This window comes from Sciurus vulgaris (assembly GCF_902686455.1).
Source record: "Sciurus vulgaris genome assembly, chromosome: X".
Taxonomy (NCBI): Eukaryota; Metazoa; Chordata; class Mammalia; order Rodentia; family Sciuridae; genus Sciurus; species Sciurus vulgaris.
In genome coordinates this window covers 96,031,585-96,050,692 of record NC_136471.1, presented here as the reverse complement: position 1 = coordinate 96,050,692, position 19,108 = coordinate 96,031,585, and the positions used below count along the sequence as shown (strand labels likewise).

The window sequence follows — 19,108 nt, the reverse complement described above, 5'->3', positions numbered from 1 at the left end:
ACACCTTTTAAGCCTATCAACAAACACATAATGGGAGTCCCAAAAGGAGAGGTGAGAGAGAGAAAAAGGTGCAAGAAAGAATATTTGAAGGAATAGTAGCTCAAAATCCCCAAACATGATGAAAAACGATAATCCATGCATTCAAGAAATTCCACCAGAAAACTTCTAGAACTCATAAATGAATTCAATAAAGTAGCAGGATATAAAATCAATGCTCATAAATCTAATGCATGTGATGGGCTGACAGATCTGGCTCCATGAGAATGTTATAGGCCAGACTATAAGGCAAATGACTAAACAGACTCCATTTTGCTCTGAGACCCCATGTTATGTAGGAAATAAGCTTCAATCATGGGAACACCCCACCTCTGTACCCATCATCAGTTACTTACTGTGACATGTTTAGCAATACAAAATGACAATTCTTATGTAATGAAAGATTGCTCTCTTTTGATTGCTATTGCTGCTAAACAATGTACCATGTGAACAGTGATTGAGTGGATGTTAGTAACCATTCTTTAGTTTGTACCTAGGTAAAGGTCGTTTTGACCTACTTCCCCCTCTGTTGATGATCTCATGATGTTAGTTTGTAATTTCGAATCATAGCAACAGACACTTATGATTGATGTGAGTTTTGGTATAAGAACCCCTACAACCCTATGGTCGGGGCTGTTCTCCCAATAGCCATTTTTTGGGGCATTGTGTGAGACAGTCAGCTGGCCAGCTTAATAAAGTCTCTCAAATTTGGACTTCTCAGTGGTGCTCGGTCTGTTCTTAAGTTGTGCCCCATAACAATGCATTTTTATTCATAAGTGATGAATCCTCTGAAAGAGAATTTAGGAAAACTACCCCACTCACAATAGCCTTCAAAAAAATAAAATACTTGGGAATCAATCTAACAAAAGAGGTGAGAGACCTATACAATGAGAACTACAGAACACTAAAGAAAGAAATTAAAGAAAACCTTAGAAGATGGAAAGATCTCCCACGTTCTTGGATAGGCAGAATTAATATTGTCAAAATGGCCATACTACCAAAAGTGCTATACAGATTCAATGCAATTCCAATTAAAATTCCAATGATGTACCTCATAGAACTACAGCAAGCAATTATGAAATTCATTTGGAAAAATAAGAGACTCAGAATAGCCAAAGCAATCCTTAGCAGAAAGAGTGAAGCAGGGGGTATCACAATACCAGAACTTCAACTATACTAAGAGCAATAGTAACAAAAGTGGCATGATATTGGCACCAAAATAGACAGGTAGATCAATGGTACAGAATAGAGGACACAGAGACAAACCCAAATAAATACTGTTTTCTCATAGTAGACAAAGGTGCCAAAAATATACAATGGAGAAAAGATAGCCTCTTCAACAAATGATGCTGGGAAAACTGGAAATCCATATGCAACAGAATGAAAATAACCCCTATCTCTCACCCTGCACAAAACTCAACTCAAAATGGATCAGGGACCTTGGAATCAGACCAGAGACCCTGCACGTTATAGAAGAAAAAGTAGGTCCAAATCTTCATCATGTTGCCTTAGGATCAGACTTCCTTAACAGGACTCCCAAAGCACAAGAAATAAGAGCAAAAATCAATGATTGGGATAGATTCAAACTAAATAGCTTTTTCTCAGCAAAGGAAACTATTGGCAATGTGAAGAGAGAGCCTACAGAGTGAGAAAACAGAGCCTACAGAGAAAATCCTTGCTACACATACTTCAGATAGTGTACTAATCTCCAGAATCTATAAAGAACTCATAAAACCTTACACCAAGAATACAAATAACCCAATCAATAAATGGGCTAAGGAAATGAGCAGATACTTCACAGAAGAAGATCTACAAGCAATCAACAGATATATGGAAAAATGTTCAACATCTCTAGTAATAAGAGAAATGCAAATCAAAACTACACTAAGATTCCATCTCACCCCAGTTAGAATGGCGATTATCAAAAATACAAGCAACAATAGGTGTTGGCGAGGATGTGGGGAAAAAGGTACACTCATACATTGCTGGTGGGGCTGCAAATTAGTGAAGCCACTCTGGAAAGTAGTGTGGAGATTCCTCAGAAAACTTGGAATGGAACCACCATTTGACCCAGCTATCCCACTCCTTGGCCTATACCCAGAGGACTTAAAATCAGCATACTACAGTGAGGCAGCCACATCAATGTTCATAGCTGCTTAATTCACAATAGCTAGATTGTGGAACCAACCTAGATGTCCTTCAATTGATGAATGGATAAAGAAACTGTGATATACATATGCATATGGAATATTACTTAGCCATAAAGAAGAATAAAACTATGGCATTTGCAGGCAAATGGATGAAGTTGGAGAATATCATGCTAAGTGAGATAAGCCAATTCCAAAAAATCCAGAGGATGAATGATCTCTGTGATAAGCAGATGATGATACATAATGGGGGGTGGGAAGGAGGCAAGAATGGAGGAAGGATGGATTGTATAGATGAAAAAGAGGGGTGGGAGGGGTAGGGGGAAGGAAAAATAACAGAATGAGACAAACATCATTACCCTATGTACATGTATGATTACACAAATGGTATGACTCTACTTCATGTACAACCAGAGAAACAAGTTGTACCCCATTTGTTTACAATGAATCAAAATAAATAAATTATTTAAAAAAAGAGTTAAAAAAAGAAGCTCTCTGAACTCCAAGTAGGATAAATTCAAAGAAACATACACCTAGACACATCACTAACAAACTAATGAAAGTAAAAGACAAAGAGAGAATCTTGAAAGTAGTAGGAAAGAAGTTACTCATTATGCCCTCATCATTATTAGCAGCTGATATCTCATGAGAAATTTTGGGCTGGGCCCTGTAATCCCAGCTACTTGGGAGACTGAGGCAGGAGGACTACAAATTCAAGGCCAGTCTCAGCTACTTAGTGAGACCCTGTCTAAAAAATAGACAGGGTCTTGCTAATTTGCTGAGGCTGGCCTGAAACTTGCAATTCTCCTGCCTTAGACTCCAAAGTAGCTGTGATTTCAGGTGTGTGCCAACCCACCTGGCCTCTTTCCTGATTTAAAAGACAACCACATAAGTTGCAATTACATCATATGTTCATGAGTACACAATGTGAAAAGATGTCATTTGTTTGACAGTAATAGCACAACAAAGGGGCATAAGAATAAAGCTATGTAAAAGCAACATCTTTTTATTATTGAAATTAATTTGGTATTAATTCTAACTACAGTGGTATAAATTAAGTTGTCAATTATAATCTCCAGGGAAACCACTAGAAATAATTTATTATTTATTTACTTTCAGTGCTGGGGACTGAACTCAGGACTTTGTGTATGCTTGGCATAAAAAAAAATTAAAAAAAAAAAACCAGAAAAGTGTCAGGTGCAGTAACGATATAGAAGATCCTAAAGAAATTCAAGATAGAATGACTCTATTATCCAGCAATTCATCTTCTGGATATTTACCAAAAGGAAATGAAATCACTACCTCATAAATCTATCTTCACTCCCATATACATTGCAGCATTGTTCAAAATAGCCAGGATATAGAAGTAAGTGCCCAACAATAGATGAATGGACAAAAAAATGAGGCACACATATAAAAAGAATGTTATATGGTCTTAAAAAGGATATTTGCCAAAACATGGGTGAACCTGGAGAAACCCAAGTGAAATAAATCAGATACAAAAAGAAAAAAATTACATAATATCACTTATATGTGGGATTAGAAAACGTCAAATGTACAGAGAGAATAAAAGAGTGCTTATCAGGGGTCAGGGTGGCAGGAGGAAATGGGGAGATGTAACTCAGAGGATATAATATAGCAGATATATAGAATGAACAACTCTAGAGATCTAATATATAAAAAGAGGACTACAGTTATTAAAATTGTACCATATTTGGGATTTTGGCTAAATAAGTAGATATCAGCTAGTCTCCCTACAAATAAGGGTAAATATGTGAAAAGGGATACATTAATTTGTGTAACTTAGGGATGATTTTACTATCTATGTATGTATATATATCATATAATATCATGTTGTACACCTTAAATATGCATAATAAGGGCTGGGGTTGTAGCTCAGTGGTAGAGTGCTTATCTAGCATGTGTGAGGCACTATGTTCGATCCTCAGCACCACACAAAAATAAATAAATAAAGGTATCATATCCATCTACAATTCAAAATATTTTAAAAATATGCATAATAAAACTTATTTTTTAAAATGTGGCCAGGTGTGGTAATCCCAGTGGCTTGGGAGGCTGAGGTAGGAGGATAGCAAGTTCAAAGCCAGTCTCAGCATCTTAGTGAGGCCCTAAGAAATTCAACAAATCCCTGTCTGTAAATAAAATATAAAAAGGGCTTGGGGGGGTGTTGGGTTATGGTTCAGTGGTTAGAGTGCTTGCCTAGAATGTGCGAGGCACTGGGTTCGATTCTCAGCACCGCATACAAATTTTTTAAAAAAAATCTAGAGGTAACCTTTTTCTTAAAAAAAAAATGGCTGGGGATGTGGCTCAGTGGTTCACCCCTAAATTCCTGGTACCACCAAAAAAAAAAAAAAAAAAAGGGAAAGCATTGAAATCACACAGAATATCTGTGACCAAATGAAATGAAATTAGAAATCAATAACAGAAGAAAATTTGGGAATCCACAGAGATGTAGAAAACAAATACCACACTCCTAAATAACCAATAGCTCAAAGAAGAAATCACAAGGGAAATTAGAAGATATTTGAGATGAATGAAAATGAAAACACAACACACTAAAACAGGAAGCAGCTAATGTAGTGTTTAGGGGAGAGTCATAATTATGGACTTATGGATTTATGATGATTCAACTTACAATTTTAAACTTAACAATATGAATGTGATAAACATTCAGTAGAAAATTACTGCAAATTTTGAATTTTGATTTTTTTTCCTGGGCTAACAATATGTGGGCAGCAGCGTGAGCCACAGCTCCCAGTCAGTCATGTAATCACAGGGGTAAATAACTGGTACTCTACAGTGTTGCCAGCATTTTTGGATACTGTGTTCTGTGTTTTTTTAATCTTATCACACCTACCTACAAGATGCCTGTCTGTATGTACACGTGAGATATCCAATACTTTCTTATAAGCCTTGTGTTATTTGATGATTCCCAGCTGGAGGCTAAGGTAAGTATTCTGAGCATGTTTGAGGTAGGCTAGGTTAACCTATGGTGTCAGGCAGGCAAGGTGTGTTATATGTATTTTTGACTTATTATATTTTCAAATTACAATGGGTTTATTGGTATGTAACCCCATATGTATTGGAAGGGATCATCCGTATTTAAAAATAAGAAAAATATCAAATAAATAACCTAATCTTTCATTTTAAGAAATGAGGAAAAGTAGAGCAAACTAAATCCAAAGCAAGCAGAAGAAAACAATGAAGATTAGGGTAGAAATAAATGAAAAAGAGAATAGAAAAACAATAGAGAAATTAATATAACAAAAATTCGTTGTTTGAAAAGATCAATAAAATTTGCAAATTTCTAGACTAAGAAAAAAGGATTAAAAATTTGACTAAAATCAAGAATAAAAGGGGCTGTGGATGTGGTTCAGTGGTACAGTGCTTGCCTAGCACGTGAGAGGCACTGGGTTCAATCCTCACCACCACATTAAAAAAAATAAATAAAATAAAGGCATTGTATCTGCCTACAACCAAAAATACTAAAAAAGAATAAAAGAGTATATTACTACTGACCTAAGAGGAAAGAAAAGGGATTATAAGAATATACTGTGAAGAATTGTGTGCCAACAAATAAGGAAAACCTATTTTGAAATAGACAAATTCCTAGGAAGACACAAACTACCAAAACTAACTCAAGAAAAAATGGAAACTCTGAACAGACTTGTAACAAGTGATTAGACTGAATTAGAATCTTAGAAGCTTTCTATAAAGAAATATCCAGGACCTGATGTCTTCACTGGTAAATTCTACTAATATTTAAAAAATACCAATATTCCCAAAAATAAAAGAGGAAGAAACACTGTCCAACTCTTTCTTTGAGAGTAATACTACCCCAATACCAAAACCAGACAAAGATATCTTTAGAAAAGAAAATTACAGGTCAATATCATATATGAATATAGATACAAATGATCCTCAACAAAATACTAACTGAATCCCACAACACATAGAAAGGATTTATTCCTTGAATAAGTGAGATTTAGTCTAGAATTGCAAATGTCTACACCCAGACACATGATTAACAAGTGTACAAAACTGTCAACTTGCATGAAAATTAATTAGCATAATATATCTTTCAAAAAAATCACAACATGATCATGTCAACAAACACTGCATTTGACAAAGTCCAACATCACCTCATGATAAAAACAACCAAGTAGGAATAGAAGGGGGACTTCAACATTTACCAATTACTATATGCCAGATTCACTGTTCTTAGCACTTTACATTAATTTGTAATTTAATTTTTACATCAATTCTTTGAAGCAGGAACTATTATTACCTACATTTAGCAGATAGGTAAACTGAGCCACCAAGTGTTTAATTAACTTTTCCTGTGTTAAGTGGTTAATAAGTTGTGGAGCAAGGATTTCCAAAATTTTGGCTACAAAGTCTGTGCTCTTAATCACATTCTGCTATACTGTCTCTCAAAGAATGATAAACGAAATAATAATGATAAACAAATGGATTTCCTTAGAATAAATGATTTGATTCTTATCATAAGTAAATTTAATTCATAACACTGATAACATATATCAACAACCAGAATACGCATTACAGGCAAAGATTTGTGATATTAGTAGCAACATTGGTGATGCTAATGTGGCAATTTAAGTCATGAAATTGGTAATAATTATTTACATAAGTAAACATAATTTGTAACATTGGTAAAACCTTGCAAATTAGTTGTAAACTTTGATGGTGTTAGTAACCATGGTTCAATTTCTATTTGTATGTACAATTTGATTCATAATTATGGTACTCATAATTTATAATATTAAACAGAACTTTAATATGAGTAAGTATAACAGCAATTGGAATGTTAACCACATTATTATTAGGGAAACAATGTAATTCAAAATATAGGTAATTATGATTCATTTATTTATTTTTGGTGGCACTACAGGTTGAATCCTGGGGTGCTCTACCACTGAGCAATATTCCCAGCCCTTTTTATTTTGAGACAGCCTTTTGTTAGTCTGCAGAGGCTGGTCTTGAACTTGAGATCCTTCTACCTTAGTCTCTGGTGTAATTGGAATTACAGGCATGTGCCACCACACCCGGTTTCATGATATGTATTAGTACACTTTTTTTTTCTTTTTGCACTGCCAGGAATTGAACCCAAGGCCTTGCACCTGCTATTCAAGTGCTCTACCCCTGAGCTACAGTCCCAGCCCTTATGTTTGTAATCTAAATTTGTAACATTGGTAATAATCTACATCTTAAATCTGTTTTTTAAATTGTAGTAATAGTTTGATTTATTTTAGTAATCATAGCTTAATTCACAACACAAGAACTAATAATTTATACTGATAAACTTGATTGGTAATACTCATAATGAATTATAAGATCAGACATTAGATATGATATTAGTAATAATAATTCAATTTATATTACTGGGCACAGTATATTATAAAACTGGTGCTTATAATTTTTTTTTTTCATACTGGGGATTGAATCCATGGGTGCCCAACCACTGAGCTACATCCCTAGTCCTTTTTGTATTTTTTTTTTTTTGGTGACTGGGTTTCTGAAATTGCTTAGGGTCTCACTATGCTATTGAGGCTGGCTTTGAACTTGTGATCCTCCTGCCTCAGCCTCCCTAGTCACTGGGATTATAGGCACATACCACCACACCTGGCTATAATTTTTATTAGAACATAATTTGTACACACACACACACACACACACACACACACACACACTCTCTCTCTCATATTTTGAACTACTGGGGATTGTATTCTGGGATGCTCTATCACTGAACTACATCCCCAGGCTTTTCTATTTTTTGAGACAGGGTCTCACTAAGTCACCCAAGCTGGACTTGAACTTGCAATCCTCCTGCCTCAGCCTCCTGAGTCACAGGAATTACAAGCATCCACTACTGTGCCTGTATATCATAATTTATATGATTGATAATAATTTGTAGTAAAAGCTATAATTTCTGATACTTCTAATTATGATACTATGATTATTTGATAGGAGTTTTAATTTAATTCTTTGCATTCATGTTCATAATTTATACCAGTAACAAAAATTCATAATATAATGATAATTTAGAACATTAGTCATTAAAATTTATGATATTAATCACCAACAATTTATTTTTATGTGTAAACAATTTATAATATTGTTGTTGATTTTTTTTACAATCTTAATTTGAAATATGGGTAAAATTTCTATCAAGAGGAACATGTGATAATGGTAGTAACAATTACTTGATTTCTGTATGTGATATAATCTGATTTAATTACATTAATTCTGTTAATTTACATTAGAAATTCATTTTTCATACTGGCAAGAATAGATAATATGAACATCAGGATTTGATAAATATTGGAATTAATAATTTATTCCACACTTGTAACAATTAGGAAATTTATGGGCCAGGTTGAGCATCCCTAACCCATAAGTCTGAAATCTGAAATGTTTCAAAATCTAAAACTTTCTGAGCACTGACATGACGCCACAAGTGAAATTTTTCATACCTAACCTCACGTGATAGGTCTCAGTCAAAAAGCAGGCTCACGAAAAATATTGTATGAAATTACCTTTGAGCTATGTACATAAGATGTATCTGAAACATAAATGAATTTTGTATTTAGACTTGGGCCCCATCTCTAAGATATCTCATTATGCATATATAAACATTTCAAAATTTGAAAATAATGTGAAATCTGAAAAACTTTTGGTTCCAAGCATTTCAGTTAAGTGACACTCAGCCTGCATTAATAGACCCTATCATAAAGCAATATCACACCCCCAACATGCTTGCAATAGCAGCACTTTCTGATATCATACCATTGATAATGCACCCATCGGTTATACTGCAGTAGCTCTGAATCTTTTTCTTCCTGCATTCTACTTCCCCTTGACTTACCATTTCTTTGTGATTGGGGTAGAAGGTCTGATCTATCAGAGGGAATTCCTCTGTTCCCAGTTTCTTGTGTAGTCGAACCATCTGGGCAAACTATGAGAATCAGGAGACATGAGTCAGAGACATGGATCCTTCACCTTAAGGGTGTCTCAAGTACTACAGTCTGAATCTGGAATGTATTCCAGAGGCTTGCACTATTGGTAAGTGGTGGAAACTTTGAAAGACAAGGCCTAGAGGAAGGTTTTAAGTCATTGGGGGCATATTTAGGGGAGTGGCTTAATTCTGCCACGCTATTCCTCCATGATGTGCTTCCTCACTATAGGTTCAAAGCAACAGGATCAATCATCGTGAACTGAAGCCTCTAAAACTGTTATCCAAAACAAACCTTTTGACTTTGTACGTTGATTCTCTCAGGAATTCATTACCATACTGGAAAGTTGACTAAGTTTCTAAATGTCCTCAATTCCCATAAGCCACAGAGTGGCTTCAAGTTCCTGTATGCATGCATGAGCTATTCTCTCTTCCAGTTGCTACTTCCTTCCTGTCACTTACCACCCAGGGCTTGTCACAGAAGTTGTAGACAGAATGCAAAGAATTAACACTGGGTATTCCAGCATACTGCAGCCCAATGACCAAACTGCGGTAGTCTCCATTGCGTGCCATGCTGAAGGCATGCTGGCGGATCAGTACAAAGTCTGGCTTCAGAGACCTGTGGGAGGGGCAGTGGAAGAAGAGTCGTGGTCCACACAGAAGCTCCCTAAAACCCTTGAGTTAAAGACTGAATTTCTAAATCTTCACAACTGCCAGATATTGCAAAGTGGTTTCTTACCTCTGTACACATGCACAAGCTGTTCCTTCTGCCTGGAGCAGAGTTTCTACCTTTTTCCCATCTGTGATCTCCTGTTAGCCTTTCCTACCTGCTGCCTTCCCCAAGGTCAGCTTGCAGCTTACCCACTCAGCTTTGACACCCCCCACCGTCACAGTCTCTCAGACTACCAGCTGTCCTCAAAGTGTACAACCCAGAATAGATTCTAGCCTCAGGGACTCTGCATGGGCAGCTCTGTCTGAAACATTACCTCCGCCTACCCAGATACCTGCATGAATCACTCCTTTAGTTCCTTCAGGTCTTTCCTTAACTGTCTTTCATGCCACTGGGCCATCCAATCCAAACTGAAAACCCCACCACCATTTAACAATCCCTATATCTGCTTTACTACTCTATTTTTCTTAGCATTTTACATTTCCTATTTCTTTGTTTATTTTGTCTATCACATTGTAGACTGAAAATATCATGAGGGCAGAGGATTTTTGTCTTTTTAAAAATGTCTCTGCTAGGTCCACAGCATTAGAACAGCTCTTGGCACACAGAAGTTGCTCGATAAATGTTTGCCAAATGTAAAGACCCGGAAGCAGCACTTGGCATACAATAGATGCTTAACAAATTTTTGTTGGATGCATAATTGAAAAGTTTGACCTGTGACCTGCTGGGATGCTTGGCTCTTTTTCAGAAGAAAAGAAAAAGTTATCTCTCCACATTTCATGCCTAAATTCTTGCTCACAGAAGAATGGGTAGGGAGATGGGAATCTCTCAGTTATAAGGGAGTCCTTATACCTCTCCTGTAACACCATGGTCCCTTTTAATACTCACCGCACAACTTTTACCCCATTTCGCAGAACTTCCATGTCCACAGAGAATCCACCATTAGCATGAGCCACAAGGTTGAGATCAGAGAATTCAGCCTGGAAAGGAAAGAAAGTTGGTAATTTGCCCACATCATACAAAAATGACTACCCATGCAGGGTACAGAGGCACATGCCTATAATCCCAGAGACTCAGGAGGCTGAGGCAAGAGGATCACAAACTTGAGGCTGACCTTGGTAACTTAGTGAGATCCTGTCTCAAAACAAAAATAATAAATAAAAAGGGCTGGGGATATAGCTTAGTGATAGAGTGATCCTGGGTTCAATCATCATTACCCCCCACAAAAAAGACCACTCAGTTCACAGTCTGGATATAGTTGAACCCCAAGTCTAGCTATCTGCCCCAACTTACCTGTTCTACTTTAATGTCAATTTCTCCATGGATCTTTTTCCCTTTGAAGTACTTTGCCCTAGAGAGGAAAACAGAAGAGCACATCTGTTAATGCTCAAATCTTAGAAAGGAAGACAACATCCAGGCTTGTCCCTTGACCCCTTTGCCCCTTCAGTGCCACTACAGAAACCATAAAGTGCTTGGAATACTTTGAAAAAAAATTAGCAGTGCTTTGTAAACAATAAAGTCTCCTGTAATCCTTATGGAGGTGTTCAAGTGTCAAAGTATGTTCTTAAACCAATAGTGAATAGGTATTTTCCAAAATATCATCTGCTCATCACACTGCTATTGTAAATGTTCTTGAAAAGTTTTGCAAAATGCATAGTGCGATGCCAATTATAACAATTTTGAAATTGGATTGAGGTTTGTAAGTGACAAAAAACCTGAGAGTATATCTATATGAAGTGTGCCTCTGGTTGTGTGTATTTCAGTGTCTGAGTATGTCTTAGTGCCTATGTTTACTTGTGAGGCCTGAAGCATCTCTCTGTTCTCTGGCCCTTTCCCAAGGAGGAGCACCTTGACCATGGGTGTTATGTGCTATGAAGGACACAACAGCCATGGATGGACAGCTGCATCTGAAAAGGAGCAGCAGATTGAGTGGTGCAGGCTGGGGGTGGTTCTAAAGAAGCTGTAGCCAGCAATGATGGGGGGTAGGGAGAAATGCAGCTGAGAATGAGGGGAAGTCATGAGAAGGAGGAGGAGCAGCAGCGGTAGGCACATCACAAACTGCTATGTCATTGTCCCTAGCCCCAGCCCAGCTGAGCCCAGCTTCTAGTGGCTTCTTTCCCTACAGCCAGGATTCCTACCTGACAGGCTTCTCCAAAGATGAAAGCTCATTTCTAAATAGGTTTCTCATAGAAGGGGAATGAGGGGAAGAGACACACTAGTCACTGGCAAGTATACAGTCTGATCTCTGCCACATATACACTTGCACGAATGGGCCCTGACATATACTAGAGACTCCAAGTACAGCTATTTCCTTTTCCCTTCTCTATCTCTGTATCTCTGTTACCTTCAGTCTGTCTCTTTCTCTCATATACACACAAACATACACATCTTCACTAACACTGTCCCCTCACAAGTATCTGAAGATAATTTCTCTCAGATATGCACATCTTTCATCTATAATCTGATGTTGTATGAACATGAGTGTGTCACTGGTTTTCAAGCTTTTCTGCCTGTACTTGTGGGAGATATTGGGGCGTTCTGCTCAGGCCTCCTCTTCAGGGCCAAGGTATCTCGAATATCAGTTGCTGGCTTTGCCCTCTCTGGGAACTGTCTTCTGTCATAGGGAACTGCATTGGTTAAGTTTAGACCTACTTCTGAGGGCATCCCTTAGTCATATTCTGGTCTCTGAGTGGGTACAAATCCCAGCCTTCTTGCCTCATTCTGGATCAGCTCTGAAGGGCCATTCTGGCTCCAGAGCCCTTCCCTTGCCTGGGATCAACTGAGGCCTCCAAATCAATCACATGGTGGCCTAGCCTCTACTTTCATTCAACTCTATGTTTCTCACAGGTGTAGAGCCTAAAATACTCCCAATAAACCTCCAGCATGCAAATCTCCACCTGGGGGGTCCATTTCCAGGAATCCAACTTAAAACAATGGGCCAGAGCAGTCAAATTCCAAAGAAGACACTAATATGATTCTGGAGCTGGGTCAGTCAACAGCCAGCTGGCAGTGAGGATCTGTTAGTGATGGGAGGTGGAGCACAGATAGCCCCTGACATGATGTAGTCACACAAAATACTCTGTAGCAGGTCCAGTCTGCATTGCAAGTTGGATGCCACTTAGGCCATAGGTGGATCTTATGAAAGTGGAAATGTGAGTAGTGGGAAGAGTAGTAGCTGTGTAGCCCATCCTTCTAGGAGGAGACTGACAGCACAGGACCCTGGGGTTTGGGAGCAGCAGTGACTTTTCCTGATGATGGTCTGTAATGGAATCTGAGGGAAGGGAGAGAGCCAGTTGGTGAAATATCCCTGGTACTTGAGAGATATGAGGGAAATGGTAACCAGATTTGGATGACCAATAGATGCCATTGATTAGCTACAGAAATATCTGATATGCTCAGGGTGAATAATCAACAATTCAAGGCAAATTGTGAAAGCTGGAGGATCTCCCAGACTACATTTAAGGAAATCTTAATCTGCAGCCAGGGCAAACAAAGGAGAGTACCAAGCTCAAGATTTAATTCTAAGTGTGGAAGACCTTCACAGAAGGTTAAATTTTCAGACCTAGCAATATCTTATGTTAGGCTCAGATCCCTAATAAGACAGGAATGGGACCCTGAGGTTTGGGATAGGGATATCTGAGCAACAAAATTAAACACCTTGAACTTATAAGACTCACCTGAACTCATTGTGCCTAGAGCAGTAGCTCACATTCCCATGTGAGAATATGGATCTTCTCTCTGCTTAAAGATGCCTTATAAGACAATGCCATCCCTCTCAGAATCTACCCACACTTCCCTTCCTGGAGAAAAGACCAATAATCAGGCCCTGTGCAAAGTGGGTCCCCTGGATGTAGGGACCCACCCAGTAGTCACTCCCCCAGTTCACAAATGCATAATTGGAATGACATACTTTGTAGTTGTTGGAACCCCTATATGGGTGCCTTGGCCTGTGGGATAAGAGCAATTGTAGCAGGTTAAGTCCAAATGGAAGTTTCTGAAATGGGAATGCCCCAATCAAATCAGAAAATCAGGGCTGTAACTCAATTGTGAAGCACTGGCCTAGCATGCATGAGACCCCGAGTTTGAACCTCAGTACCATCAAAAAACAATAAAACAGATAAATGGTAAATCAAATGCAAAGCTATACACATCTAGGGATGATGGCCACTCAGAAAGATCTAGACAATGCAGGAGTGGTGGTTCCATCTTATCTATCTTAACCAATTTGGTCTCTGAGGAGGTTGGATGGATCTGGGGAATGCTTGTAGATTTCTGCAAGCACAACCAAGTAATATCTCTGATTGTAGTTGCCATACTGGACATGCTATCATTGCTACAGCAGATTAGTAAGACCTCAGGTATGGCAGGTGGCCACTGCTTTGCTGAGTGCATTCTTTTCGATTATAATTAGAAAGAGGATCAGAAATAGTTCACATGTGGGATGGACAAAAATATTCATTGATGGTCTTGTCATAGGACTATGTTATCTCTCTTACTCTATGTCATAATATAGACAAAGGAATGGACCATCTGGACATCCCACAGACTATCACGCTGGACAATTATATCAATTACATCATAGCGATTATGCAAGATGAGAAAGATATGATTAGAATATTGTCTTGATAAGACACATGTGCTCCAGATTGCAGGAGAAAAACCTTACAAAGTCTCCTTAGTAAAATTTTTAGGGATCCACCTGTCCAAAGCATGCCAGGGTAACCCCTCCAAAGGACAGAGCAAATCATTTCATCTTGCAACTTCTACCATGAAGAGCAAAGCAAACCACCCAGTAAGCCTCCATCAGTTCTGAAAGCAGCACATTTCATACCTGGAAGTAAATACTACTCTGTATTATGTTTCAGGTGACATGTAAAGTTGTCAGCTCTGAGTGGGGGCCAGAGCACAAAAGGGCTCTGCAGCAGATCCAGTCTATGGTGCAAGAAGTTCTACCACTTAGGCCATATAATCCAGCAGATCCTACAATACTGGAGGTGTCACTAGTGAGAAAAAATGTGTAGAGACTATGAGAAGCCCAACTGGGAGGTCCTTGGGGTTCTGGAGCTGGGCCATACCATCTGCAGCAAAGAACTATATGCCTTTGAGAAAAAATCCTACTGAAAAACTGAGGTCTGATAGAGAATGCTTGACAGTGGAGCACCAAGTGACCACACACCAAAAGCCCATTATGAGCTGGGTTCTTCCAGGCACACCAAGTAATAAGGTCAGATGGGACCAGCAGCTAGGATTGAGTCCATGCAAGACCAAGAAATCTCATGAGCACGGAACCCAGATCCCCACATCTTCCACAGTTGTTATGCTGGTGCCTCCCTCTGCTAAGGGACTGCTAACAACAAGCTAATGAAAGATGGAAAAACCTATGATTGGTCTTCAAATGGGTTGTCTTAATCTGTGGGTGGAATCTGTGCCATTTTGAGTGAAAGACAATGGCAGTGATCCCAATGGCAGATCTTTGGGCCATCCACCTGTCACTTACTTTGTGTGAAAAAGAGAAATGGCTCAAGATTAGAATACATACATTCATTTTTGGGCAATGGTGAATGGCTTGGCTGGTTGCTCAGGGGCCTGGAAAGGAAAAGGTTGGAAGATCAGGACAAGGAGGTGTGGGATACAGAAATGTGGGTTGGCATATGGAAGCGGGCAAAAAGGGAGGAGAGAAGATCTTTTTATTGTGTGTTAACACCCACCAGGCAGAATCCACCATGGAAGTGGCACTAGGCAACCAGGTAGACAGGATGAGTCAGCCAGATGATGTCAGCCAGCCTCTCTAATCAGCCGCCCCAGTGCTAGCAGATGGGCACACAAATGAAGTGGCAATAGCAGCAGAGAAAGAAGCTATGTGTGGGACCAACAGCATTACAGCTGAGTGTCCAACCTGCCAGCAACAGAGATCAACATTGAATCCCTGATATGACACCATCCCTTAAGATGACCAACCAAATACTTGGGGGAGAGCTGACTACATTGGGCCCCTTCCACCCTGGAAAGAATAGTGATCTATTTTAACTGGAATATTCTATATATATGGTTTGCCTGTTCTGACTAAAGGACTTCAGCTATCATCACTGTCCAAAGGCTTACACAATGTTTGATCCAGCAGCATAGGATCCCACATAACACTGCATCAAACCAAAGGACACATGTTACAGCAAAGTAAAGGAGGTGCAAAAGTGGCCTGTGATGCCAGGCATGGTGTCACATGCCTGTAGTCTTAACTACTTGGGAGGGTGAGGCAGGAGGATCGCAAATTCTGAGGCCAGCTGGGGCAACTTGGTAAGATCCTGTCTCAAAATTAAAAATAAAAAAGGACTGGACATACAGCTCAGTGGTAGAATACTTTCCTAGTATGTTCAAAGCTCTGGGTTCCATCCCCCATACTGCAAAAAAACTAAAAAAAAAAGTGGTCTGTGACCATGGCATCAACTGATGAGCTTATATACCAATCACCCAGAAGCCACTGGCCTGATAGAATGACATTGCTTCTTGCAGTCATAGCTAAGACCCTATCTTGGAGATGATACCATGCAAGAGTTGGTACCATCCTCCCAAACACAGTAAACCCTAAATCAATGACCATTATATGTGCTGTGTTCCTAATAGGTAGAGTACATGAGTCTGGGAACTCAGATGTTAAAGTAGGAGTGGCCCAGCTTACCATCAATCCCAGTGATCCACTTTTGGAATTTGTGCTTCCTGTTCCCTCAGGGCTCTGCAAGGTTAGAGGTCCTGCTTCTCCAAGGGGGAACACTGCTACCAGGGGACACAGCAAGAATCCCATTAAACTCTAAGTTATGATTACCACCTGGGCACTTCAGGTTTCTCATGTCAGGTGAAGAGAAGTCACTCTCTGGCAGGGTGACATGACCTTGATTGTTAGGAGGAGGTAGGGCTTCTGTCCTACTGGGGGCAGGGAGGAGAATGTTTGGCACCCAGGTGATGCACTTGGGTATCTGTTAGTATTCCTTGCTCAACTTTAATGGTAAGTGAACAAATACAACTGTTGGAGCCTTAGAAGTTATGAGGACACAAGGCTCAGGGATCCCTCAAAGATGAGGGAATGTATCACCAATCAAATGAGCCTCTGGGATACTAGATGAAGGGTCTGCTTCCAGGGAAGTCTATCTAAGAAAAGAAGCCACAATAAGAAATATAGTTTATATAACTCACTATATACATATTTACATAATAATACATGAAATACACACATTTATATATTATATAAGACATATGTTACACAGAAAATAGAATATAGGATATGTCTTATATAATTTATAACACACAAAATGCTGTATATTTTATGTGTATATGTCTCTAGAATGTATAGTAAAATGAATATGAGTATACATATATAATTCACATAAAATTTCAGGAAAGAATTACCTTACCATGTGCAATGCAGTTTTACATCTCCTATTCTGTTTTATTCCATTTTGTGAAGAAAAATATACACATAGATGTATTATACATCATAAAGTCATTATATAACATGTGCATTGTATAGTATATGTCATATATAATGTTATATATCTTATTGGAATAACAGTTTTATCAAACAGCTCCACTTATTATGTGCAACATACTCTGTTATTTTCTACCTCCATTTATCCTCTTTCATGAAGAAAGTGGCATGTTGGTCTTAAGCCAATATATAACCCATGGTTTGAAAAACACTGGACTAAGTTGTCTCTAAAAGGGAGAGGTGTCTCAACTCAGAGGTTGCAATTTTAAACCACACAGGAATTGAGACTCAGGAAGAAATGAGAGTGGTCAAGTTTTGGGGAAGGTGTCAGACTGTACTGAGGTGTGCATTTGTTATAGAGTTTGCAAAACTCCTCCTTTTCCAGGTTGAAATCCCCGAAGCTTTCACTGTTCTGAAAGTCTGCAAGTTGGTGTTTCAGGGCTCTGTTCCCATGCTGAGCATGTAGTAGACACTAAATAAATATTTGCTAGATGACTGGAAGTAAATATTGGAGGAGCTGCTAGGATAAAGGGGGGCTTCTTGGATGCAGAATGGAAAGGAAGGCTCTTTCATTGAATTCAGCAGGTGCTGGCTGGACAAATTAGAAGAAAAAACACATTGGAGTTGTTATGGAGAGGGGAAAGGACTTGTCAGTATTTAGTAGATAATAAATGTTTGATGGAATGCAAGTAAAAGCAATAAGGAACCTGTCTGGAAGGTTTGAGAGGAGAAAGGAAGTCTAAAGAAGGGGGTTACCAGTATTCAACAGGAGACTCATTAATGTTTGTTAACTTCAATGGATCAAATTTAGCCAGGAGGATAGCACCTTGGGGAATGGACCTTGTGAAGGAAATATTTCATGTGCTCAATAAATGCTTTATGAGGTAGATGGAGAAAATAGTGAAACAGTCTGCTGCAGAATGGGAATGTGTTTATTTGAACAGAATACAGTAGGAGATTAATAAGTTTTTTCTGGGTTAATAGGAGGGGAGCACAACTGGAAAGATGGCAACTAAGTGGGGGAGGAAATATAGTCAGAACAAACGGGAAATAATGCACATTATGAGCTTTTAGGATTGTGTAGTGTGAAAGGCAGGATAGAGATTGTTAAAGGAGTGATTAGGACCACAAGAGGGGAGGAGAATATGGGGTTCTTCTGAGTATACAATAAGTGCTCATTAAATGATTGTGGGGTTGAATGGAGGAAAAGCTACAGTGAAGCCAGCTGGTGATTGGGATTAGAAGGAAGGGGATCTGAAGGAGGGTTCTTCCTAGCATACAGTAGTGCTTTATAAGTGCATCTCACACTTTGACAAGTGGAAAGTATACAATAAATATCTGTAGAACAAATAAGAAAGGCTGTAGGGTAAGAGCTCCTGGGGCAGGGAGTGATCTAAATAGCAAACAGATGGTACTCAATAAATTTAGGCTGAAGTAGATACTTGGAGAGTGAGCTCTTGAGGTAGGGGCAGGAAATTCCAGAGACTTGGAAAGAGATTATTGAGAATAACTGATAGAGTAGGTGCTCAGTAAATGTTTACTGGCTTAAATTGACTAAAAGGCCCTTTGGGTTATGGACTTAAGGCTGGGAGGGGGAATCCTAGGGGTACTGGAAAAAAATGGGAAGATGTAACCCTTATAAAATGGGCTCTGGATTTACTGAAGAAAAATAGCTTGGGGAGAAGTCTTACGATTGGGGCAGGTTCTCCTAGTGGTAATGAAGGGGAATGTACTCCCTATATGCCATAGGCATTGCATATGTGCTCCCTGGCTTCACTGCA

At 38.9% G+C, this 19,108-nt stretch overlaps 1 protein-coding gene across 2 annotated transcripts in view; it reads right to left on the bottom strand.

Moving 5' to 3' along the window:
* The window catches only part of SYN1 (synapsin I), a 50,812-nt gene that overhangs the window by 30,039 nt on the left and 1,665 nt on the right, over nucleotides 1–19,108 (bottom strand). For both annotated transcript variants that reach the window (XM_079123516.1, XM_079123517.1), the window contains exons 2-5: nucleotides 11,141–11,198; nucleotides 10,736–10,827; nucleotides 9,640–9,796; nucleotides 9,091–9,180 (exon numbers count right to left, since the gene is read on the bottom strand). In XM_079123516.1, the coding sequence (XP_078979642.1) occupies nucleotides 9,091–9,180; nucleotides 9,640–9,796; nucleotides 10,736–10,827; nucleotides 11,141–11,198 (397 nt within the window). The remainder of the gene's footprint in view (nucleotides 1–9,090; nucleotides 9,181–9,639; nucleotides 9,797–10,735; nucleotides 10,828–11,140; nucleotides 11,199–19,108) is intronic.